The sequence below is a fragment of the Salmo salar genome, chromosome 15 (assembly GCF_965601325.2).
Source record: "Salmo salar chromosome 15, fSalSal1, whole genome shotgun sequence".
Classification (NCBI taxonomy): domain Eukaryota; kingdom Metazoa; phylum Chordata; class Actinopteri; order Salmoniformes; family Salmonidae; genus Salmo; species Salmo salar.
This window is the reverse complement of record NC_138305.1, coordinates 50653466-50679310: the sequence shown is the minus strand read 5'-3', so window position 1 is coordinate 50679310 and position 25845 is coordinate 50653466. Positions and strand designations below refer to the sequence as shown.

General features: G+C 44.1%; 1 protein-coding gene across 1 annotated transcript in view; it reads right to left on the bottom strand.

Annotated features, from left to right (window-relative positions):
- Positions 1-4: 4 nt before the first annotated feature.
- Positions 5-25845, bottom strand: part of btbd7 (BTB domain containing 7) — a 125979-nt gene continuing 100138 nt past the window's right edge. Inside the window, exons 4-11 of the mRNA XM_014145060.3 lie at positions 19237-19445; positions 14753-14828; positions 13356-13516; positions 12515-12658; positions 11979-12168; positions 9200-9378; positions 7363-7806; positions 5-7050 (exon numbers count right to left, since the gene is read on the bottom strand). Of these exons, the coding sequence (XP_014000535.1) occupies positions 6400-7050; positions 7363-7806; positions 9200-9378; positions 11979-12168; positions 12515-12658; positions 13356-13516; positions 14753-14828; positions 19237-19445 (2054 nt within the window). The 3' untranslated portion in view covers positions 5-6399. The remainder of the gene's footprint in view (positions 7051-7362; positions 7807-9199; positions 9379-11978; positions 12169-12514; positions 12659-13355; positions 13517-14752; positions 14829-19236; positions 19446-25845) is intronic.

Below are 25845 nucleotides of genomic sequence, written 5' to 3'. Positions count from 1 at the left end.
GCCATTTGATAATTTTTATCAAAGCTGTTTATTTTGAAGATGTCAGTCACCTAAATTGCAGATTTGAGTTTACCACTGTTACAATCCCAACTGAGAAGAGTAGAAAAATAGACTTTCCACAATTCCTTAAGTCTACGAGAAAGCTTTTTTTCTCGTGATATATACAACAAATACTTGTGACATATTTGTTTTATATATAGAAAAATGTATATGTACAACAAAACAACATTTCAGAGACTGTTCAAAAGTACCTAAAATAAAAAAATACTCTTTGAAACCACTATGTATATGAAGCATTGGCTACACTATTACAAAGAGACTGGTTGAGTGGGCTGGTAGAAAATGTTTGCATAGGACGAAGATAAGGATGCCCAGCCACTGGCAGGGAAGGCACTCTTTCGTCTCCATACGAGAGGGAGGGGGGGGGGGGCGCTAAAGGAGGATCTAGAGGAACCGACAGAACAGTCTTAAATGAAGAAATCTCCCGTTGCCGCTGATACCGGATGTCCTAATGCAAACCAGAAAGCAGGAAATGGGTTATTATATCTAGCCTGGTGGTCCAGATCTGTTTGTGCTTTAGCGAAGTACGAGTTAATTCGCTGACATGCCAAACATGTACATACGGCTTGACAACAATAGAAGAGTTGGCTACAGCACATAGTATGGTATCAGCCTGTTACATACCCAGCCCCCAACCTGGTCCATGTGAAAACCTAGAGAAAGTGTGAGTGCATCTCTAAATACAGTAGCTTACATGATCATGTAATTAAGGGTCTATTAAAGTCAACTCATAATGCAAAGGTAACATACCATAGTACTTTTTTGATAGACAATAGCTAGGTTTACATCTAAAATGGTGACAGATTTTCATGCAAATATTCAAAAAATCTGCATAAAGAAAATATGCACGGTTCCACCAAACAGACTTGTTGCGGATAAAAAGCAGTGCATGATGACAGTGCACACCAAATGTACTTTTTCGCTTAAATTTTATGTACTGAAGAAAAATCTAAAGTTCGACGGTTTTCCATCACATTTTCAACTCTACCGATAGTTTTGTCACAAAAAACGTTGCGTTAAACAGCAAATGTACCCACTCTGGTCTTGGCGCATGCGCTCTAGCCAACAGCTCGCGGGTACGCTGTTGGGGTAGGTTAGTCTACATGAGATTATTATGGATAGAAAAACATTTGTGTTTGTCAAACGGCAGTCGAGCATCGATCATCATGTCACCAGAATAAAACCCTCAATATTTATTGGAAAGCAGCATCAAGCTCAACACCTTGCACGTTCATCATCATTTATTTAATCTGTAGCCTAATAAACTACATGCTTTCAGCGTCATAGTGGGAGGATGGTTATTATATCAATATTTGCGCATAAAGGCAATTCCACCTCCATTGCTTGCATAATTAATTTTACAGACACAAAAAGATCCCACCAAGTCAAACAAAATGATTTGTCAGAATTTATAAAATTGTACCGAAACGTCCACGTTCCATCACAGCTGTCATGATGGTTTTTTTAAATACTGTAATGACTACTCAGAAACGTGGTTAGTGAAAGGAAATGTGTGACCCACCAAGCTCAAACTACCCAAGAGGACAATCAACTGAACATCTCCATTCTACCTACAGGAGTGCTACTCATCAGTGAAAACAAACATACAATACTGTTGTGAGATTATCATTTTAGTGCAATAGTGAGGCCCTCTGTACAAGTTGCTGTCAATGTCTATCATTCTGAATCAAATGAGTGGGTATGCATCATCATATTGGTTCTCTAAAGGGTTAACAGTCCGCAGGTTACCAGCTTTCATCTTTATTGCAACAGTCATGTTTGTCCAACCATTGTGGTAAAACACACAATATTACAACAATACAATGGAATTAGTCATCTAGCCTAACCCATGAAAGGCAAAAAAAACCCGAACAAACTGTAGGATTGGTAATGCTCGTCTACTCACTCTGTCCAAAGCCAGGAGTCAAGCCCTCATCCTCAGCACAGATGAGACACTGTTCAGGGCAGACCAGGGGGTCGTCTCTACACTTCAAAGAGACCTCTGCATTTTCCATTAAAATAGATGAGCTCATACCTGAATGACCATCAAAATCAATTCATTCCTGTGTCAGTGAAAATGGCCTCACTAGTATTTGGAGAGAAAACAGATCATACCACCTGTGTTTGCCAAACTGCCATAAGCTCATAACTATATTAGCATAGCAATTAGCTCATACATGTGCAGTTTTCGTAAAGTAAACGGGTAACTATTTTGGCTAGGAAATTAGTTCATGAGTCCAAATACATAACGAATATAGCTCAAACCTGTATTTGCCAGTTTGCGGAAAGCTGCATCAGGAGATTTTATTTGACTGTTATTTAATTCAAGAGACCTCCGGCTGCAGTCCTCAGGGGCTGCAGAATCAGATTCCAACGTGCCTGGTTGGTTATCACTTTATCACACAGGGTCTCGGGGTGAAGACCTTCCCTTTAAGGTTAAAACAAGCCCAGGAGAAAAGTGGGCCAATAGAGCACGGCCTGGCATTCCCTTCCTGCTGCTTGGAGGGGGGCAACGTGTTTATTAGATCTGAAGCTCCCATCTCTACGTTACTGCCGGGGGAGCCCTTCGCTAATGGGATAAACAGGAGATAACATCTCATGGTTCTCTCATATCTTTGTCCCACTCCCATGGCTGTCCCATCTACTCCCCTCCATCTCTGCCTCTCCCTCCATCTTCTGTAGGTCAGGTCTGGATGACCTTGGCGGTATGCAGGGCGGAAGGGGAGGCTCTGGCCTCGGGGGCTGCAGTACGGTGCAGCAACGTGTCTACGTGGGGGTACTCTGGGCATTAAGTGAGAGAATAAGGCTCAAGTACAGAGGGGTCTGGTGGAGGGTGCTGGAGGAGGGGTCTGGAGGAGGGGTCTGGAGGAGGGGTCTGGAGGAAGGTGCTGAGAGGGCGAACTCTCTTCTAAGCTCACTGCTGCAGCAGTCACAGTGACAGGCCCATTGTTTGCAAAGGGCTGCGCTGACTCGCTCACTTTTTTCTCTCCCCTCCTTATAGACTGACAGTCTCATATTGCAGAGTAGTCAGGTCTTCGAAAAATGTAATTAAAAAAAAAACGTATCCATACTAAAACTCCAACCCAGCACCCAAAAATAGAAATGATTCAAACTACCCAAGACTGGCAACCTCCCGCTCGAGACATCCTTCCTCTTCCAATGACAACTGCACCGCTCTTTCACAACTATACTAGCTACAGTACTGTCCACGGTCATTAGTAAGAGAGACAGCCCACTATGGACAATGGTTAAGCTGTTGTTGAGCTCATCCCTTAAGGTGGAGAACAGAGCATCAACAACACACACCCACCGTGACGTGAGAACACACACCACCCCTTCTAGCCTCAAGCAGCGGCAGCAGTGAGCACTCACCCGCGGGAGGTCGAAAAGATTAGCAGAAAAGCCAAGGAAAACAATCTTCTGCAGGTTATGATCTTAGCAAAACAGCCACAGAGACATCAAGATAGATCTCAAAGATATTAGCACTACTGTACAGTTCTAATCATTTGCATTCCAGTATATGAGTTCCAGAGGTTCAAATGAGGGAGTGCTTGGCATAAAATGAGAGCCTTTAAGGTTAAAGTACTGTGGAGTGTCTATAGTAAGTGAAGAAGTCTGGGTAGAGACAAGACATAGCCTGGTTGCAAGTCTGTTTCTGCTCTTTCACCAGCTCCTTATGGAATTGTCATACCAAACATTTAGCTTGACAATGGAGTAGACAAGAGCACAAACAGATCTGGGACCAGGCTAAGACAAGAACTGAAAGGGACCCAAGTTTGGATTGAGGAATTGCACCATCAAATGCCAATGAGCCCAGAAGGGGGGTGGAGGAGAGAGCAATGGAAAAGTAAACAACAGAGCCATTAGAGGGATAACTCATATCAGACGACAGATGCTGCTTTTGACCCTCGACACAAGAGCCAACACCCAAACTAAGGTTCTGAGCATGCCAGTGACAATCAAAATAAATTCTAATTGATACTCATCTATGTCTTGGTGATGTACATTAGTCTTCAAGTCGCCACCATCGAAAGCGAGGGGTGACAAAAAGCCATATCAAAAAGCCTGCAAACATACTTAGCCAACCTTATCCCAACCTGCTTCACAATCCGACCTCATTCATGAATTGATAGAAAGAGTATTCCATGTCCCACCATTCATACATGCATGAATGAATCAAAACCAACTGGAGGACTTCATCCAACTTCCGAAATTGACTAGGTAAACGCCTTAAACAATAACTATAGTCTGTCTCCCTGCAGTTGACCAACCAGGTTCAAAAGAACAATACAAAAAAATCACCAACAAGTAGGGATTTCTATGCTTCTCCAGTACCTTCTGCCTTGAGAATCACCACACACTGAAAAGGAATACAGAAATTAGTAATTTCAACTGCTGAGATAAAGGAAGGTATTCATGTGAGGTTTTCTGTGAGAGAAACATCATTTGCCAACCATCAGAGGTGAGTCTGCCTCACAAACATGAGGCATCAGCATTATACAGAGAGCCAGGTCATGTTCATTAGGACACGCAACGGAAAACGTTATAAAACATTAGCGAATGTGTGAATGGTAGTATAGCAGGGGCACAATACAGCAATTTCATTTCTCCGTGTGCGAGGAGATGGTAACAGAAGGAAGATAATTACAGTGAACCCAAGTCAATGTCATTTTTTGACAATGCGGCGCAACAGGGGCTAGTGAAAAATGGGATGGAAAATGTGTTGAGATTCTGAATCGAAAGGGAGGACCCGTGAGTGAGCGTGTTTTAATAGAAGCTACGCTGGTTTTGTGAGTAAGTCTTTTCGACCGGTGGACAAGACAAACAAATCCTCAAGAGGAACCATTTAACTGTTTCCCCCCGCTTTAATTCTCCTTCCACAAAACTCCATTGACATCATCACAATTGTTGGTTGTTGGGTACAGTACGTCAAAGTAAGGATGGTGACCGAAGCAGTCTTGTTCAGATCACCATGGAGGGAGACAGGGAGTCATTGGATTGAGGAACTGGGCTTTGGTTTGGTTGAAGTTTATCCAAGATGGCCGCCGGCCATGCTGAGCTATGGAAAAGGCAAAGGGCACAGTCATGGGGCCTGCATCTTGAAAAATCTCCACAAATTGCTGTGGGGTTAAGGCAGGGATATTCTACTTCAGTTCTTGATTTGCTGTTGCTATTGTGCTATCCCTCCTTTTTAATTATTGAGGTTGAATTTAGACCCCGGAAACCAGGTGTATATGCACATTCTGGCCAATCGACAGTAATAGATCAATAAAGTGGGAAATGTGGTTTGGAATACTAGCCAGGGTTCAAACGACTTACAGTGCCCAGCACTCAGGCTATTGAATATTACAGTGAGGTTAAAGTAAAAAGGACATCTGCAAAGGGTAATCGTGGGAGAGGACCAAGAGATAGTGCTGAGCAGTGGCGACCACTCACATTAACTATGGGTATGCAAAGTGGATGACTTCTATAGTCACTTCTAATAAAAGCAGCTATGCAATTATTATTCCTGCCTTGTAGCCACATTGGTAGTAGTAGGAAGATTTAATTTGTTTTTCTCTTCTCCTCTTTGTGCTCTTGCTAAAATCTTAAATTGCCCGTACTGACATACAGCCCATGGGTCATAATGTATTACAACTGCTATTACTGCAATTCCACCTTTTTCAAAAGGAGGAGCTATTTGTAATGGGCAGGTTGCTGAAATGAGTTTGCAACTCATTGCCTTGGCATTTTTCAATTTATTTCTAAGGAAAGCATACCGGGACAAAAATATAAATATATAACTCTACAGTACCCTCATCCTGATGCAGGAAATGAGTGTAATGGAAATGAAACGATGACTGTGCGTTGTCAAAATCCAAAACACTGGGCGGAAAGGGAAGGATTTATTAAAGTTCGATGACCAGTCAAGACTTTCATTTTGAGAAGAATAAAGGTGATTGGAGGACAAGTAGTTGAGCGTGGATCCAATCTGAGAGATGGGAAGGGCTAGGACCCATTATGTTAATTCATGAGACTAATCTATTTGGACAAATAATTCTCAACCAAACCGAGCCTTCCCTCCTCATCCCCCACCATGGCTCTGTGCTGAAGGCACTGTGACCGCCGCACCTCGTTAGTTGGTGCAGCACCTGGGGCTCACCGGGGGAGGGGGGAGTGGGGGACTACTATGTGTGCTTAGTGCCTTTGCCCTGAACTGAGCGTGAGTATGACCACTCTGTCACCGGAGACACTGCCAACCACTGATGCTACGCCGTCAACCCCAAATCCCCCTACAGGAAACGTCCTTTAGCGCTCTTGCCTTTTCCCGAGGCCTCTGACAGTCTTAGTTGCGGAGGGTCAGAGTGCAGACTTCCTGTAAGGGTACTCAGGTTTGTTGGGCGACCTGCGGTCCCTGGCCCCCACCACCTCCTCAGAGTAAGGTTCTGCGGGCCGCGCCTGTCCCAGTCCGCAAGTGAGGTCTGTTTCAGTTCGGGTGCGTCCTCTCGGGTTGTGTGATGGCCCGGCTGCTTGAACTCCTCCGCTCTGCATGGCCAGAGCCAGATCTAGTCTCTGGGGGGGTTGCTCTAGAACATCCAGGCGGAGTGGGGTGCCGACTGGGCCGCGGCAGGGGTTTGGCTGCTGTTCGTCGGGGGAGTACTGTGGAGGGACCAGGCCCCCTCCCGAAGGAACTCGACTGTGACTGTAGAGGTCCGGCCCGGCGAAGGAGCTCACATGGCGCCCGGGAAACTCGTACAAGTCAGGATACTCCGACGCCTGGGCCTCGGGCTTGGGCTCGGCAGCGTGCCTCTTGCGGGAGGCATACGGACCGTGGCGGTTCAGGCCCAGGTGGCAGTGGGGCACAGCGGGAGGGGCCGTGGAGGGGTGAGGGTGCGGGTCGTGAGGCTCCACCTCCATGGTGACCTCGGGCAGGCGACGCTCCTTCAGGGTCATGGCCGACACGCCCATGGCAATGTCCGGCATGAACTCGTTGATGACCGGCGCCACGTTCTGCAGATACAAACAAACCTTAAGACAATAGCAACCTGATACGATATATTGGGGATGTCAAGATGAGGACATTTAAGCTCTCATTCTCCCTCAGAAGTACATTTGAGAAAAGGACCCCACTTTCCTCTCTTCCATTACACATTGTTGCCACCTACATTTCAACATAGCTCAGGACACTCCCCTCAATCAAAATGGCATCCCCACATTCCCACCCAATTCCAGCTCTGCATTCCCGCTATCCCCGTAGGCCCTGTCATTACCACCATCTCAGGGGAACACAACAGCTCTGGAGTCCTGTAGACCTCTACTCACCCCTTGTTTATCCTGATGCGGGGTGCGTACCCCCCCGCCCTGGCGATTGGTGCAGTCTGGCGGCAGGGGCTTGGCCGCCGGTGGGTAGGCGGGGCTGCCATGCTTGGAGGAGGAGCTCGCCGTGTGGTGGAGCAGGCTGTGGTTGCAGGGGTAGGAGAAAGAGCGTGACGGGGGCTGGCTGGGGGCACGTCCAGGCCTCCATCCACTGGCTTTGAGCTGGGCATTGTGAGTGGGCGTGGCCGGTGGGTGGTAAGGCGGCGGGGGAGGGGGCAGCGGCGGGTGGAAGCCCGCCATGGCCTCCAGATCGGTGAACATGCTCTCCACAACTGGGCTGCTGTTGACCCGGCAACGCCCTCCACTACGGCTGCCACCCGACGGCTGGCGCAGCGCTAGGACGGGGCTCTCGTCGCCAAAGCGCTCCTCCGGGAAGAACTTGTGAGGGTTCTATGAGGGGTGGAGCACAGCACACAACAATTAGTCCAAAATTGCGGAGGAACGGCTTGCCAAAGCTACTCAAGAAACTGGATGTACTTCGTCTTAAAGGCAGTCTGCTACATTACGGCTATGTAAAAAAATAAAAAAAGAGTGATTCTAACCGGGGGAAGTACAAAGTTTGAGTTAACTTTGGCCCAGTCACCACTCAATGGAAAACTAAATAAAATGTAATGAGGGGGGACAAAATGCCTGATGTGCTCCAGCCAGAATTCCTGAGACGTTTGTCATTAAAGTGGCACGCTGGTGACAGAGGCCTTCAGAGCATTAAATGAAAAACACAGCCAAACAAAAAGGAACACAGCATGAAAACAACATCTCGTCACTGTATTCTTTAGGTTGTTGACCAATCCATTACTGCCTAGACATTAGATATTGATATATAGCCTATTTTTTTCCTATTATTTGACATATTGTACAAAACATTAAGAACACCTGCTCTTTCCATGACAGACTGACCAGGTGAAAGCTATGCTCTCTTATTGATGTCACTTGTTAATTCCACTTCAGTCAGTGTAGACAAAGGGGAGGAGACAGGTTAAATAATTAATTGTTAAGCCTTGAGACAATTAAGACATGGATTGTGTGTATGTGTGCCATTCAGAGGGTGAAGACAAAACATTTAAGTGCCTTTGAATGGGGTATGGTGGTAGTTGCTAGGCGCACCGGTTTGAGTGTGTCGAGAACTGCAACGCTGCTGGGTTTTTCACTCTCTACAGTTTTCCATGTGTATCAAGAAAGGTCCACCACCCAAAGGACATCCAGCCAACATGACACCACTGTGGGAGCTTTGGCGTCAACATGGGCCAGCCTCCCTGTGAAAGCCTTTCGACACCTTGTAGAGCCATGCCCCTATGAATTGAGGCTGTTCTGAGGGAAAATGGGGGACTACAACGCATGCTTAGAATATACCCAAAAGGGAGACGGGTACAAAGCATCCCTTTTTGTGGATGGCCACAGGCACTTCTGTAGACGGATGAAGTAGTTGAGAATCCGTTCGCTATCATATCATTTTCACACTATTGGCGAAAGGTTGCACGAGGACATGGCAGCGAGCATTGATCAAATTACCATAACATTTCAAATAGACGGCAGTAGGCACATTATCCTATGCGAGCACCAAATACCGCAACTGGCGATTGATTGCGTGCATCAGCTGCATCATGCAGTTTACAAAATTCGGGTGAAATAATATCTTTGAAGAAAAGTAAAACATTTAATTGTGCTGAAGATGATTGTTTGTATGCACTTGTCTGTGCTCTTTTGTGCCAACCTACAGCTTTACTAAGTTCAACAACACATAACAAATCTATAAAAAAAATAAAAAGATTGATTGGCATCTCACCTGCAGCAGTTCTGCGGCGGCGTCCGGCAGGCCGAACTCGCGGAGCACGCGGATCTGCAGCTCATAGCTAACCGTGGCACCTTCGCCGCAGTTTAGGGCGTACGCACGCTGTACCTGGTCCGTGTGACGCAGGTCCTGCAGCCTCCGGATCATCTCCTTCACCACGGCCAGCCTGGGAACTGAGAGAGAGTTCATTACAAAAACATAACTGAGTGACCAGGTTGGTCTAGCTGTAATGCCGCAGCCTCTGGCACACGTCTACGGTGTTGCCATAGGTTCGAATTTGTATATAATTAAAAACATAATTGAATAACAAAATTAGATAAGGTGTTTTACATGCTGGGGACCACTCAAACATAAAATCATGACATAATGGTAAATATTGCATGTATTGTGTGCGCTGGAGGATATGGAAATATTTAGCCTTTTCAATGGTCCCGGAGGGAATTTATTTTCTTCTTTACTGGCCCATCAAGTCTTCGGAGGACAAGTTACATTCTAATTTTACACAGTAGTTACTGTACGTAGCAAATATAGTTATTTGATATACACTACATCCTGATAGATAGTACTTAAACATATCCAGTATATATTATATAGTGTTTTCAGTCTTAACTATTATAGATCATGAGCTTTAATCCAACCCCTCAGCTACTCTCAGCCCATCGGATGGGGCCACAGTGTCTCCTGACCCCTCCTGTCTCAGCCTCCAGTATTTATGCTGCAGTAGTTTGTGTGTCGGGGGGCTAGGGTCAGTCTGTTATATCTGGAGAATTTCTCCTGTCTTATCTGCTGTCCTGTGTGAATTTAAGTATGCTCTCTCTAATTCTCTCTTCTTTCTCTCTTCTTTCGTCTCCTTCTTTCTTTCTCTCTCTTTCTTTCTTTCTTTCTTCTTCTTTCTTTCTTTCTTTCTTTCTTTCTTTCTTTCTTTCTTTCTTCTCTTTCTTTCTTTCTTTCTTTCTTTCTTTCTTTCTTTCCCTCTCTCCCCCCCCGGAGAACCTGAGCCCTAGGACCATGCCTCAGGACTACCTGGCATGATGACTCCTTGTTGTTCCCAGTCCACCTGGCCGTGCTGCTGCTCCAGTTTCAACTGTTCTGCCTGCGGCTATGGAGCCCTGACCTGTTCACTGTGATTACTATTATTTGACCATGCTGGTCATTTATGAACATTTGAACATCTTGGCCATGTTCTGTTATAATCTCCACCCGGTGCAGCCAGAAGAGGACTGGCCACCCCTCATAGCCTGGTTCCTCTCTAGGTTTCTTCCTAGGTTTTGGCCTTTCTAGGGAATTTTTTCTAGCCACCGTGCTTCTACACCTGCATTTCTTGCCGTTTGGGGTTTTAGGCTGGGTTTCTGTACAGCACTTTGATATTTCAGCTGATGCAAGAAGGGCTTTATAAATACATTTGATGATCCTACCTATCTCCGTAAACCACCCCCTTATGATTTCCATGTGCCATATTTTTTTCAAATGTACTGTGATGTTTCACATAAACTCTGAACCTTTCTTATCGCATAGTATCTACAGATTGTAAGTTCAAGATTAATATTTTGAAAAGGAGTATTATTATATTGTTGATTTATTATGGCTTTCCAAATATCCCAACATTGCTATTTGTACGGTTAGCAATTCCTGAAATAAGTCCCTGAGGAATTAGTAACGTCATTTAATTGAATGGGGGTGAGAGAGAGAAACACTAGGACAGAAGGAGCGAGAGAAATGGGAGAGAGAGAAAAGAGAAGGAGAGAGTAGGAGAGGTGAAAGCAAGGCCAATGGTGGAGGCCAAGGGGAATCATACAAAAAAGAAAGGCAGGGCAGACAAAAGAAAAGCAGAAAGATAAAGGGATGGAGGCGGGAAAGAGTGTGTCATCTCTCTATGGTAAGGGAGAAAACTGTAGGAGAAAAAGAGAGGGCGGGATGATGAGAGAGGGATGAGAGAGAGTGGGAGACCGAGATGAAGGGTGAAAGGGTCATCTCACAGGTCGTCCCATCTCTGTCAATGATGCCAATAACTACTGCTCGTCTGAGATCATAGAAGAATATAGAATATACCCACACAGTCCTAAAAAAATGCTCTATTGGCTCTGGTCAAGAAGTTGTGCACTATAAAGGGAGTAGGGTGCCCGCAGCCAAGAGCAAAGGTTTGCCTTTCCAAACCCAGAAAAACAAGAGCTAACTGAGAACTTGAGGCCCTGTCAGGGCAGCGTGGTGGAGATGAACAATATATGCAACGCATAACCGCCTCTTCGCTGGGCACTGAGTGGATCGGCAATGAGATAAGAAAACAAAGAGGTTCATCACTTGTTGGAGGGATGAGGATAGATGGAGGAGGGGAAGTCTTATCTTGTATGGAAGAGAAATAGCCATAACAGAAGTGGCGCCTTAACGCAGGTCCAGGTTCTGTTCATTATTCCCAAACCTACACTGAAACGTTACGGAATAAACCTCACAGACTTTAGATCGGTACTTAAGGGCCAACTTTGACCCGCACCACATTTTCATGAGATCTCCTACATGTTTCTGTCGACCATTGGAGTTTGTAGGAAGACTGCAAATTGGTAGAGGCGGGATTTATTCCGTCACGTTATCCATGTTTGTCATAGCAGCTTTCTCAACACCATTTCTTCCTTGTTACAATTGCATTAGTATCTTTTCAGGAAGAACTGACTAAGACGCTGTGGATAAGAGCTACAAAATGACAAAAAATCTACAGCCACATTTTGATCATTTTCATTTTGGGAAGCTGGAAGAAAGCTAGCTTTGCAACTCCACCCACCTGGTATCTCATTGGCCACCACTGAGGGTGGGGTCGTCTGGCTGCCACCGATTTGCTGGTGGTTGATGATGTGACAGCACTGGGGCACAGCATTGTTGACCATGTAAAGGGTGTCAGGCACGTTGGACATACGGACCATGCGCAGGCGCACCAGGTCTGTCTGCTCCACCATTATCTCATCCAGCACAGACTGACAGACAGCACAACAACAGGGGGGTTAGGATCATACACATATGTTTTGGCTTTATGTGAAGAAGTGTGTGTGTGTGTGTGTGTGTGTGTGTGTGTGTGTGTGTGTGTGTGTGTGTGTGTGAGAGAGAGAGAGAGACACGGTTGGGGTCAATTCAGGTTTCAATTCAGTCAATTCCGAAGGCGAATTGTAATGAATCTTCATAGAGAATAATGGACAATAGCATGGGAAATTTTAATCCACCCCTTGTATCTTAGATGTGACGATGCCCACCATTGTTCATGTTGTGATGTACAAACAGTGTGTGTGCGTACGTAGTGGTTCTGTTGTGTGGTGTTGTCCCAACCTTGGCCTCCTCCACGTAGGGCGAGAAGAGGCGGGGTCGCACGTAGATGCCGGCACTCTTTTGCCTCAGCCAAGAGTTGGCCTTTCCACCCTCCGCCGTGGGCAGCATGTCTGAGGGAGGGGTGCTGATCAGACCCCTCTTCATCTGGGAGGGGGTAGAGTGGCAAGGGAAAGGAAAGGAGAGGGAGAGAGCGAAAAAAGAGCGCGAGAGGAGAGGCAGAAAGAGCGAGGAGGTGTGGGGAAAAGAGGGAGAGTGAGAAGGAAAGCAGGAAGGAGAGGGGCAGTCAAGTTAAATGGAGGAATGCAACGTACACTACAGCCAGACTGATCCTGCTGGCTTCATAGACTGAAAAAAGATGGGCAACAAAAATACTAGCTGCATTTGGCTACCTCAACTTAAACCAAACACTGCAACAAGACACAGTATATAGTGCATAATATTATCTACAACGAAAAGGACTACAATGAAAACATTAGTAAAAACGACTGTTTTAGCCTGGGAAAACACACCTTTATTTATTTATTAACCCTTATTTTGACCAGGTACGTTGACTGTGTCCCAAATGCCACCCTCTTCCCTATATAGTGACCAGAGCTGGGGAAGAGTTGTAGGGAGAATTAAGGAAATGAATGAACCAGCTGAAAGCTGGGGATGATCAGGTGGCCATGAGTGTATGAGGGGTTAGATTAGGAATTTAACCAGGACACGTCCCAACTCTTGCGATAAGAGCCATGGAATGACCACAGAGAATCAGGACATTGCACCGAGTCGGAGAGGACCTCGTTGTCGGGGGGGGCAGTATGTGTTCGGTGCAGACACACACACACACACACACACTCACTGTGTCAGAGAGGACCTCGCTGTGGGCGGGCAGTATGTGTTCGGTGCGGACGTAGGGCAGCAGAGGGGACAGGATCTCCTTGAGCTCCTCCATGTCCAGGTCTCTCCTCTTCACCCCCCGCTTGTTCACGCTGTGGGCCGTGCCGCTTAGGAGGTTGGGCTCTGAGGGGGGATACACACACACACACAGTAAGACACACACACAATGCAATCGGGATGTACAGTATCCAAGCTCCCACTCTTTAGAACGTTGCGGTGCATTAGTTCAGAGCGTAGCCGTTTTTGCCACAGGAAAATTCCGCCTAATCTCTTCGGCTTTACTTGTGGTCAATTTGCTGTGTAAAAATGATTAATAATTGTGTTCCGGCCCTCGGCTAAATCGAGTTGCTTACTCCTGCAGTAAGGTATATATTTTCATACACACACACACACACACACACACACACACACACACACACACACACACACACACACACACTTCTTCACATAAAGCCAAAACATATGTGTATGATCCATCCCTCCGTGCAAACAAAGTCATTTAAGGCACTGGAAAATGACATAAGCTGCTTCAAACTACTTTTTGAGTTCGGTCCTGCTGTATTTTTTGTGTACGTATCTGGAGTAACTGGTTTCACGCGCCAAGGAAGAACCCCTTTGGGAGAGAGCTACGGTTTTCCAATTTCCAATGAAGAATCTTCCCAACAAAATACCTAGCTGCACCCAAAATAGACTCCTCATCTTGAACGACAAATGAAAGTGTAGAGAAGGAGTAAGCATGACATCCCTGTTCTCCGGTTGGGCCAAACACTCATCTGACTATGGTTGTGTCCCAAATGGCACCCGATTCCCTATGTAGTACACTAGTTTTGACCAGGGCCAATAAGGCTCTAGTCAAAAGTAGTGCATAAAGTAGGGATTAGGGTGCCATTTGGACAGCATCCTATGGCTGGTTAGACCGAGTCATGCCAACCTAAGTCCCGTCCAGCCCTACTCAGCAAAGTCTCCCTGTGCTTAGTTATTACTCCACTTAAACTGGATGAGGGCATAAATCACTGGCCCAGAGCAGTTTGTCAGGGGCGGTGTGTGTGTGTGAGAGAGAGAGGTATAGAATGAGCGAGTGAGAGAGAGAAAGAGGGGTAGAGAAATAAGGAGAGAGAAGGAAAGAGCTTTGATTGCAGAAGTTGCCCCGTAACTACAGACTTAGGATCAGATTAAACCCTTACCTTCAAACCTAACTGTAACCATTAGGGCTTGGGGGATGAAACAATATCTGAGCCTGTATCAGTGGTTGTGAGTATCGTTCACCTACTCCAAAGGAAGAGAGGGGAGAAGAGAGAGAAGGGCCAAAGGGAGAGAAGAAGAGAGGGAGGGAGAAAGCGGGAGGAATGGGTCTCTCACCTCGGTCAGCCATCCTCTTGATAAGCTGGTGCTCTCCCCACTTGATGAGGTACTTGAGGATGTCCTGCTCGCTGGCCTGTATACCGAGACAATAATTAGAAGCCATGGGAGATGAGGCGTGTATTTACATCGTACCATAACGTTTTGCGACGAAAACAAAAACGTTTCTTATTGGCGAAGTTAAGGAAGATGACCCACTAAGACTTGTCCTCTTGAACTCTACCTGTAATGTCATGTGTTTTGGATCTGTAGAAAAATGAATGAGAGTCAAACTGCCTCTCGTTGTGTACCAGGAATGTTACCAGGATGTGAGCTCCCTGTGTTTGTTCTAAATCCTCTTTCGGGAATAAAATACATTCGTTCTGGACTAAAAAAACAAGCACAGAACGCCAGGTCCAGTCCTCCTGTGTCTGCTGCTTTGAGTGAAGCGTTTCAGCTTTGATGTGGGTGAAAGAGGGCAATGGGTTTGTCTTTGATGCCATGACTTTGACCTCCAGGCAGATAATTGACCAAACCATTGCTGTGCGTTGGCATGCACCGTGTGTGCCATGCGTGTGTATTTGTATACTATGAGCTTATGCATGTTTTTTTGTCATGTGTGAAAGTGAGAGAATTAAAGTGTAAACTAGCCTGTGTGTGTGCATGTCTCAGAAAATGTGTAATGCCTTACTATGTATGCTTGCCCGCGTGCATCTCCCCGCGTATGCATTCCTGTGTGTGTGCGTCTGTGTCTTCGTGTATGCTAGAGATTCTTCTCCTGCATGTGTTTGAATGTAACACTGAGCCAGGAACCCCTGTGGCGGACACTAATCTGCTCATCATAGACCGTTTGGGCTGGGGATTTGACGATGTTCGATGCCGGAAGCTCTCCCAGCACCGTTCAAGGATGCTGCTCCGAGGCCTGGCAGGTCCCTACACTGCCTGGGGTGTATTCACTAGGAACCAAGCGGAAGCAAACGGGACGAAACGGGGTGGTACCTACCCTAATTTGTCCAATAGAAACTTGCATTTTTGTTGAAAAGTGCTTGGTCAAGGTTTGCTACGGTCAGGTGTGCACTAATAAATACACCCCAGCTTAATCTTCTTCACACGAACAGCCTAGTCATCCATGGGTGACATGACATTATCCTCTAAAAGCACCCAGGCTCACAGCGCACACAAAACACACGCCACTACCTGCAGAGCTTTCTGTAGGCTAGCCTACATCTCAAAACTTCTCGTCTGTGAATGTGGGAATGTGGAAATGTGTTGCGGTTACTTGGCACTCTGCTTGTGTGCGTTTAGAAGACTGAAATGCCACCCAAGGTCCTCAAACTGGTCTGGTCCTCAAACAGTTAGCCTATTTCTATGCCACAAAGAGCCCTCATAAAACAGCCTTGTCTAACAGCACACGACCACTAACCAGTTCTAATATCATCTATCGTCATCAACTTCTACAAGCAAATCCCCCCTCATATCCAGTCTATTTCCAAAGAGCTCAAAGGCATATACATTTCCCAGCAATGAAGCAGAAGCCCGTCAGATACTCGTTAAGCTCTAAACACCTACAGTATAATACAGAGTGTAATGGTCAACACAGACACGAGCTCAATAAGGATACACTGGCACTAGTAAGTGATAGAGGGAGAAGAGCGAGCGAGAGAAAGGGGGAGGTGGAAGGGAGGAAGTGGGTGTTCTGAAGGACCATGCCATTTCCTGCCAACTCACCATACCCGTCTCCTCTCTGATAATGACCTTTCCGCCCCCCTTCAACTATAGACCCATTTCCCGGCCGTGTCATTAAAAGTTTGAATCAGAAAGCAGTTTGAATCAGAAAAAAAATATTTCTTTACATGGGAGTGGATACAGAATCCTCGAACATGGCGTTAGCTTGTAAACCAAAAAACGCCTCTATATTAGCATCAGATTCTCACTCCAGTGTAGGTAGGGTGTCCAATCAAAAACGCATCTTTTGACCAAGGGGTAAAATGTTCATCGTTAATTGTGTAGATACCCCCTCTAAGAAAACCAACGGTCTAAAACCTCATATCTTTATCATATTCCGTTAAAAAGCTACAGGACTTTTTACCCTTGTAGGATGGCCAAGCCTAGGGTAACTAAATCAATGGAGGCCAGAGGAAAGCTAGGCGGGATGCTGTGCTAGAACTAAGGCTCACCGTTGAACTCGTCATCGTTCTTCTCAAATCCGGAGGCTATAATGGAGGTAAGATGGATATTGATTTTGAGACATATGTAGTATTTTCATATTTAAGTATATGCTTTTCTTATTAATGCGAAATTCCTGTTATATTTCCGAAGACTTCAGAAAAACAAGTGTATCGCTGAAATGCCAACCGAGCCCTGAGTGTACCGCAAGCTTTTTATTTTCAAAGTCTTTTATATTTAAATCAGCTCGTGTCATGTTAATTTAGCTGTTTTATTATCGGATGTATTTGGTTACGAAATCCGACTTTTCAGATATAAAGTCAATACAGTATGTTTGAGAAAGACTCCACTGAACGATTCAGAACATGAATCATGTGTCTTGGTAAAATGTATTTTATAACATAAGGAAGTGAAATTTCATCCCGAAAGCGCGTTTTCACCCACTCTGGGCAGTGGGTGGACACCCTATCCAGTGTTGTTCAGGGTTTGTGGTGGCATAGGGCAGCCCATTTCCTTTGTTTTTCATTGTGTTGTGCATGCCTGAGTGCCTTTTCATGTGTTTGAAGATTGTATAATGCTAACTTCCTAGCCTTTGTATTTATTGCCAAATGGATTTCATAGATGACGCTACCATTTCCCCTTAGTATAATTCCTTTGTTGGCTGAATATATCCTGAGTTCCTTAGTTATTAGTGATGTCATTTGTTTCTGTTAGCCTGTTAAGTTATACCCTTTACATTTGGAATGGCTGGAGTCAGTTATCTGTGCAAATTCTTCTGGTAATAACAAACAGGGACATATAGAATCACAGAGCAATGCTTAGTGTTGCAAATTCCCGTAACTTTCCCAAGATTCCCAGGTTTTCAAAAAATCCCAGTTGGGAGATTTCCAGAATCAGGAGGTAATAAGCAGGAAATCCAGTAATTCTACAACCCGGGATTTCTGGAAAACCTGGTAATTTTAGAAAATGTATTGGATTTTTGCAATCCTAGCAATGCTTCTGTACATCTTTCTAAGACCGAATTTCCACTAAGGGCGTAGTAAGCCGAGAGAGAGGAGCTCGGCAAACAGAACGTGAACAGGGCCGGCCTTAAATTGAGAAAAGCTCAATATTATGCAAATGCTCAGTGATATCACAACACAATTGACCAATCAAGGCGCTATATAGCTTCCAAGCTGCACTGGATTGGCTATCGATACCCTCATGTCGCTCCAATGTCGGCGAATCAAGCATTTAATCAGTTCTAATGGGCAAGTACTTTAGGCAACTGAAACCCCAAACTTTTCTTCAATGAGTTATCTTTAATTCATGAATTCAAATTTTTCAATTTCTTTCACTCACTGACGAACTGAAATGGACTCGTTCACGACAGCCATGTTTTACTGATGACTGTATAAGTGAGTGTGTGCGGGTGTGCACTTGTGTCTGGTGCAGTTCTTCCAAACTCTTTAATAAAGCATAGAGGGAGTGGCAACTTGCATATCTGGGTGATTGGTGCATTTCTGTGTTAGTGAATTTAAACTCAGCCACTGTTAGTGGGTTCAATGTAAAAAATTACATTATATGATGGACAGTACATCCATTCATTATCTTTAATTGTCATGGCATGTTTAAAATGTTAAATGTTTGGTCGACAAGAGCCAGTGTGAATTTGTACCCCATTCTATTTATTTGCCATTGTGATTCTATTTGCAAGAATACAATTACATTCGAATATGATATCACAATGGAAAAGAGCAGCTTTAGTAGAATTTAAAATGTTAGAATGTTTTGTTACTAGGCACCAATGTTGTTTGGAACATTTGGTGCCAACAGTCGAACAAGGACAACAGTATCTCCTGCAAGACCATCGGATTCAACTAACAATGGTAAAAATAAAAGTGCATTCTTACCAGGATTTGGTTTATTGCTTATTTTCCTGTTATTCTCAAAATTCCGGGTCTACACTTATGAACACTTGTTTAAACTCTTTCTCAAAAATGCTATTTGCTAGCTTTCCCATGAGATAATGTGACATACTTAGCCACTATGCTAACACGACCAGCATGATTATTTCCTGAAACAAATTCCGCACCAGCCAATTAAAGACTCTAGGCGGTATAAGCCTGGCCACCAACCAATAGAATTTCTTAAAATAGGTTAACTTGGCCACCAGAGGGATGTTGTAAACCTCCAAATTCAAGGTCTAGTTAGTTCCGCTTGGTTTGTAACAAGTGTGCCAAAATATGACATGATGCATCCTAAACTGGCCTACTAACGCTAGACAAAGCGAGTGAGTAAGTGCATATGAGTGCACACGTATGCATGCGTGTGTGTGCATGCATCTGCCTGCCTCTCACCTGCAAATAGTCTGACTGGATGGCAGCCACCAGGTGTTCCTTGCCCAGTTCGTAGAGCACATCAGAGGTCATGACCTGGCTGAACTCCTCACAGAGGAAGTGCATGGCCTGACGGTGGACCCACTTTGAGCCGTAGGGCTGCGAGCTCCACTTCAGGATGGGCACCACCGTGTCCAGAGAGATGCTCTCCACCACAATGTCCTCGCAACCTGGAGAGAAAAGGACAGGTAGGTTTATGAGGACATAAAGGAGCAAAAATGTTGTTTTTTTTAAAGGTTTTGCTTTGCATGACTGCAATATCTTAGTACTACACTTCATTGTCCCTGAACTGAATAAAATCGTCTGGTAATTGAATTGAATGTAATGCAAAGTCTAAAGCCAAGGATGCGACTGTCATATATAACATAAACCTTGAGTACTGCAAATGTTAGCACGAGAGTGAAAGAAAGAAAGAGGAATCGAGTTACAGTGGGACCAAAAATACACATGCATAATAACGACATTATAAATATTGATAGGAATGTATATCTGAGAAGAATTAAATGGTACAGTGGGGATCAATTAATAATTCACTTGATTGCACACACTGCTGTAGTGTAGTAGCGTTCCACACACAAAGCAATCAATCTCAGAATATAATCTGAAAGTTACTAGTTCTCAAAAATCGATGTTTACATTTTAGTGATTTAGCAGAAGCTCTTATTAGCAGTTAGTGCGTTCATCTTAAGATAGCTAGGTGGGGCAACCACATCAGTCAGTCAGTACATTTTTCGTCAAATTAGCTTTCAACAAAGTCAGAGCTAGGAAGGGTGTTATTCACAAAAGGCTTATTTTTTCCTCTCCAACACCATCCCTCATCTCTCTTTCCACCCTGACTTTGTTTAGTAACCTTTGTGTCAAAGTGTACGTACGGGTGTGTGTACAAGTCATTTTTGCAGTTCATCTAACACCGTAAATCTAAAAAAAACAGACAATGGCAAGCTACAGAAAACATATTAAAAAAGATTTGCAAAGGAAAGTGAGTGTGTGTTTCTTATTGGACAAGTCAAGATAGTCCCTCCCTGTTGTCCCAGTTCGTTTTGTTCCATCAGGTGCCAAATGAACACGACCCAGAACAATTTCTGTCAACATCTAAAGGTGTAACACATTGAGCCATGCTTCACACATAATTTCAGAAAGACTGACAGAGCTCATAAAGCTCTGTGGCATGCGTAGGACACCACAAATCAGTCACACATCAACTGACTTCTTGGTGATATAGGAGGTTGCTCAGAGCTGTGTGCCATTGAATCATTAGTCTAATGTTCACTGTTGCTAAAAATCTGAAAGTCTGACAGTCCTACTGACATCTGTGGTGGCGATCAGCAAACTAGCATGTCTCCTTGTTGACTAGGTCCTGCGGTGCGTTAGCGCAAATGCTAGTTGATCATGCAAACATGCCGGTCTCATTAGCTTAGTCTGTAGACTTGGACACAACCTGTGTGGCTGCTGACACGCTCGTGGCTGTGCACTCTGGTGTTGCTGATGTGGTGGGACCGCACTGTTCTTAAATGTCAGCTCAGCGAGCTGGCCCTGAGGCTGGATATGACATAAGTCATGCAAGGTCAGCGCTCTTTTCCGTTCCACAAACTTGCTCTAGAGTTTCTAGTGTGCTCCTAGCACTTATTGTAGGGTGTTCACCCATAAATAGATTTCATTAAATGTTTATGAAAATGTGTTAATTCAATCGAGATGGTGTATTTCTGAGTTTTTCCCTTTAAATCAACATTCAAAAAGGCATGCGCACATCTGAGCTATCTTTTTTGCAGGTGCATAGTAACAGTTGAATAAGATGAGAAAAAAAGAACCCCCCTTTAAATCGCCATAGAAACAGCCCTTGTCAATGTTGATTGACCGGGCTTAGAGGAATAGAAAGCCACGGATATGGAGATTAAGATGGTATCAAGTTTATTTTGATTGGTGCAAAGCACAAACACGTCTCCAAACGTCACCACCTCCCAACGCAGAAACATGGAAGAGATACAACCAAGCTGTGCAGTAAAAATTAACAGTCACAACAAACTAACGTTCTTACGTAATACTGTTAAGTACAAGCATATTAAGGTTATAATATTGTAGAGAACAATCTAATAATGAATTGTGTGAATAATAATGACAGTTTTCTTTAGCCTATGTTTAGACAATTTAGTAGCACCCTCTTGAATTTACCGGTATTTCACTACATTCTAGAGCAGTGAGTGAACGCCCTACTTCTTGTTATGCGTCTGTGGGAAAGGACCCGCAGCAAAATTACTGAGATATTAATGGAATGATCCACTGCAGGTCCACTGCTGCCTGATACATTGCATTATTAGCCCGTTTAAGCTACACAAAGTTCCTATAAGGTTAATTAAAGTATCAGTACTTTACAACTCCTTAAATGTTACCCTAAGAAATTGCCCAGATTTTCTATATCATTCCTTAACTAAAGGGCAACTGTACATTACCAGTTTTTTACACTGGAAGTCGTTCCTAAACAAGCTTGTGGCTCTATACTTAAAAACGTAAATCAGTATTTTTCTCCCACTCCTCTCCAAACAGACGCCCACTACTATCATGGCTGCTGGATCAATACTTAAACTTTACTCTTGTCATATCACTGAAGGCCAGAAGAAAAAAAATCACGCAACTGTAAAACAAATAAATTATGTTGGAGAGTTTTTATTTAGCTCTTTCTTTGTTTCTAAAGGGACAGGGGAGCAACGAGAGTATGCGGCGTTGAGGCAGTAAAACGCTAAGCCATATTACTGATATCAGAGAACTAAATGAAAATGTCACTTTAGTGATGGGGTTGTGGAGCGCCCCGCAGAAAGCTGGCTTACGCTTCTCTGCTCTCCTGAGGGCGGCTGTGGATGAGGAGCGCTAGCTTGGGTTTCTAATGGACTGTAATCCAGTCCATCCAACTTCAAACGGAATATTTCAGCAGTGAAGAGCCTGTGTATTGTTTGATTAAAGATTAACTCAGATGACATGGAACAATTGGACCTGAGAAGTCTTCAATTCCATATCTTAATTGTCCCAGTATGGAAAATCATTGTGCAGCCAGGACTTCACAAAAATACTACATGTACTGTATACACCAACTATTCACATTTGGAGAAAAAAATCCGTCTTCACCGTCGACAAGACATTTCAGTGATAGTTACCGGTTTTGTTTTCTCCATTTGAAAATGGTTCCATGGCCTTGAAAACACCTTTTGCTCACCAGAAACTGAGGCCTGAAATGTGAAGCAGCAGCAGCACCCCTGCAGTGTGTATGATAGGAATTGAAGATGTACCAAAAGATTATTGCGGGCATCAACCAACTGAACTGTGACTACAGCCTGATTTCAAGGTAGAGATTAGAAGGAAAGATACGCGATGGGGTCTGATAGCGACTCGCACAAGAAGTCTCCCTGTCTCTCACACACTCACTCACACACACACACACACACACACACACACACACACACACACACACACACACACACACACACACACACACACACACACACACACACACACACACACACACACACACACACACACACACACACACACACACACACACACACACACACACACACACACACACACGTAGAATATATATGCTGTTAATCCCATTATGTTCACTCCTTCGTTTTCATCAGCATGACGGAGCAAATTAACTGGTCTCACTTCAAGCTGTGTATTCTAGATTTATAACAGCTGTTGATGTAGCCAAAACGGTGTATCCTACCCTTGCTATGCAAGCTCAAAGCATCAACACCGGCATGTGTTGAAACATTCAGAACTTCCAGGGAAAACTTTTTTCAATCACAAGGCAATAAGGTTTTCATTTTTTCACCTGTGGTCAGTCAGTGTAAATAGATAAAAACGACAACTATTCTGTGTTGAGTGGTTAACAAAATGATCATTTGAAACAGGTCCTCCTATATCCTTCATTTTGAGTTATTTATGCAACTTTAGTTGTGATACAAACCTTAGAATGTATTAGAACTCAAAAGATATAGATTAAGGCTGCATGATGCGACTAACGATAATTAGAAAAAAGCTGCATGAAAGGCATGCCCTGCTGAGATTCTTGCGCAGGCTGCACACACTTCAGTCTCTCATTCACAATTTGACAAGCGCTTGATAACATTCCTCACCCATCAGACTATTCTCAATTTAACCTGGTCTTTATATATAGCCTACTAATATAGACCTGCTAAAGCTGCCCCGGTGAACTGTAAGTACTGTTATTTTGAAGTGGAAACGTCTAGGAGCAACAATGGCTCAGCTGTGAAGGGGTAAGCCACACAAGCTCACAGAACGGGACCGCCGAGTGCTGAAGCACGTAGCGAGGGGATATAAATCGCCTGTCCTCAGTTTCAACACTCACTATCTAGTTCCAAACTACCCCTGGTAGCAACGTCAGCACAAGAACTATTCGTCGGGAGTTTCATGAAATGGGTTTCCATTGCCGAGCAGCAGCACAAGCCTAAGATCACCATGCTCAATGCCAAGCGTCAGCTGGACTGTTGTAAAGCTCGCCGCCATTGGAATCTGGAGCAGTGGAAACCATCTGGCAGTCCGATGGACAAATATGGGTTTGGCAGATGCCAGGAGAACACTACCTGCTCGAATGCATAGTGCCAACTGTAAAGTTAGGTGAAGGAGGAATAATGGTCTGGGCTTGGCCCCTTAGTTCCAGTGGAGGGAAATCTTAATGCTACAGCATACAATGACATTCTAGACGATTCTGCACTTCCAACTTCGTGGCAGCAGTTTGGGGAAGGCCATTTCATGTTTAAACATGACAATGCAATCTAGAAAAAAAGAAACGCACACCTATAAAGGCGAGGTGCTGGCCAGCGGAGCAGAACACTAGAAAACAAAGGAAAGCCGCACACTCTAAGAGCTCAGATGCAAAAATGTAATAACCAACGTTTCGACAGCGAAGCTGTCTTCATCAGGGTATCATCACAAACACTGTGAGATGACTCGTTTATATAGTGTCAAGAGACACACAGGTGTTTGTAATCATGGCCAAGTATGGCCTAATATCATTGGTTAACTCAAATATATATAAAAAAAATGGCATACAAAGAACATACAAAAAGACAAACAAATGGATAGCATACGATCATAGCATTTGTAGTCTAAAATGTATCTAACAAACAATTACAATGGCAAAATCACAATAATCACAAGAATGGCTTCAGATCAAAGTCTATGTTGAGACCGAAGGGAGCGAGGGTCTTTAAATTAAAGATCCAGGCAGCCTCTCGTTTTAACAATAAATTATCAAGGTCACCCCCTCTCCTCAGGAGGGTGACATGTTCGATGCCAATATAACGCAGAGACAAAATCGAATGGTTTGCTTCCAAAAATGCCCCCGTGGACAAAGCGAGGACCATACAGGAATGGTTTGTCGAGATTGGTGTGTAATAACTTGACTGGCCTGCATAGAGCCCTGACCTTAACCCCATCGACAACCTTTGGGATGAATTGGAACAACGACTGCGAGCCAGGCCTAATCACCCAACATCAGTATCCGACTTCTCTAATTCTCGTAGCTGAATTGAAGAAAGTCCCAACAGCAATGTTCCAACATCTAGTGAAAAGCTTTCCCAGAAGTGTGGAAGCTGTCACAGCAGCAAAGGGAAGACTAACTCCATATTCATGCCCATGACATTGGAATGAGGTATTCAACGAACAGGTGTCCACATACTTTTGGTCATGTAGTGTACAGTGCATTTGAAAGTATTCAGACCCCTTGAGTTTCCACATTTTGTTATTTTGCAAACTTATTCTAGAATGGATTAAATTGTTTTCCTCATCAATCTACACGCAATACCCCATAGTGACAAAGCAAAACATTTTATTTTTGTGCAAATGTATTAAAAATAAACAAAAATACCTTATTTACATAAGTATTCAGACCCTTTGCTATGAGACTCAAGATTGAGCTCAGGTGCAACCTGTTTCCATTGATCATCCTTCAGATGTTTCTACAACTTGACTGGAGTCCACCTGTGGTAAATTAAATTGATTGGACAAGATTTGGAAAGGCACACACCTGTCTACAGTGGTTTGTCCTTTAAAAGTTGCATGGTGCCGCAGAATTCTATGGCACGCTAAGCGTGAACCACTGGTACCATTAATGCTAGTTAGTGCTAGTTTGACCATCAGAGGGCATCTTTGAGAAGCATTTGATAGCCTTCAATAATGGCTGTACTAGAGAATGTAAAAAAAAAAACATATTTGTGATTTTGTTTTCAAATAAAGTAAAATCAGCGATAAAAAGGCCATCCTTTAACATGGGGTGAGACATTGTTACTAATTTGTAAATAAAGCCAGTTTGTTATTTAGAATTATTTATTTCAATTTTTAGGAGGGAGAGAAACCAAAAACCTACAATCATCTCATGGGTCTCCCAGTTGAGGTATTGAACCAGCATCTGTAGCAACACAGCTTGCACTGCTATGCAGTGTGCTGCAGGTGCCACTCAGGTTCTGCATAACGTGACCGGTCGGGAGTGGCCTACAGTATTACAGTAAGAGCAAAACAAACCTAACAAAATAAAACCTTAGTGTAACAACAGTT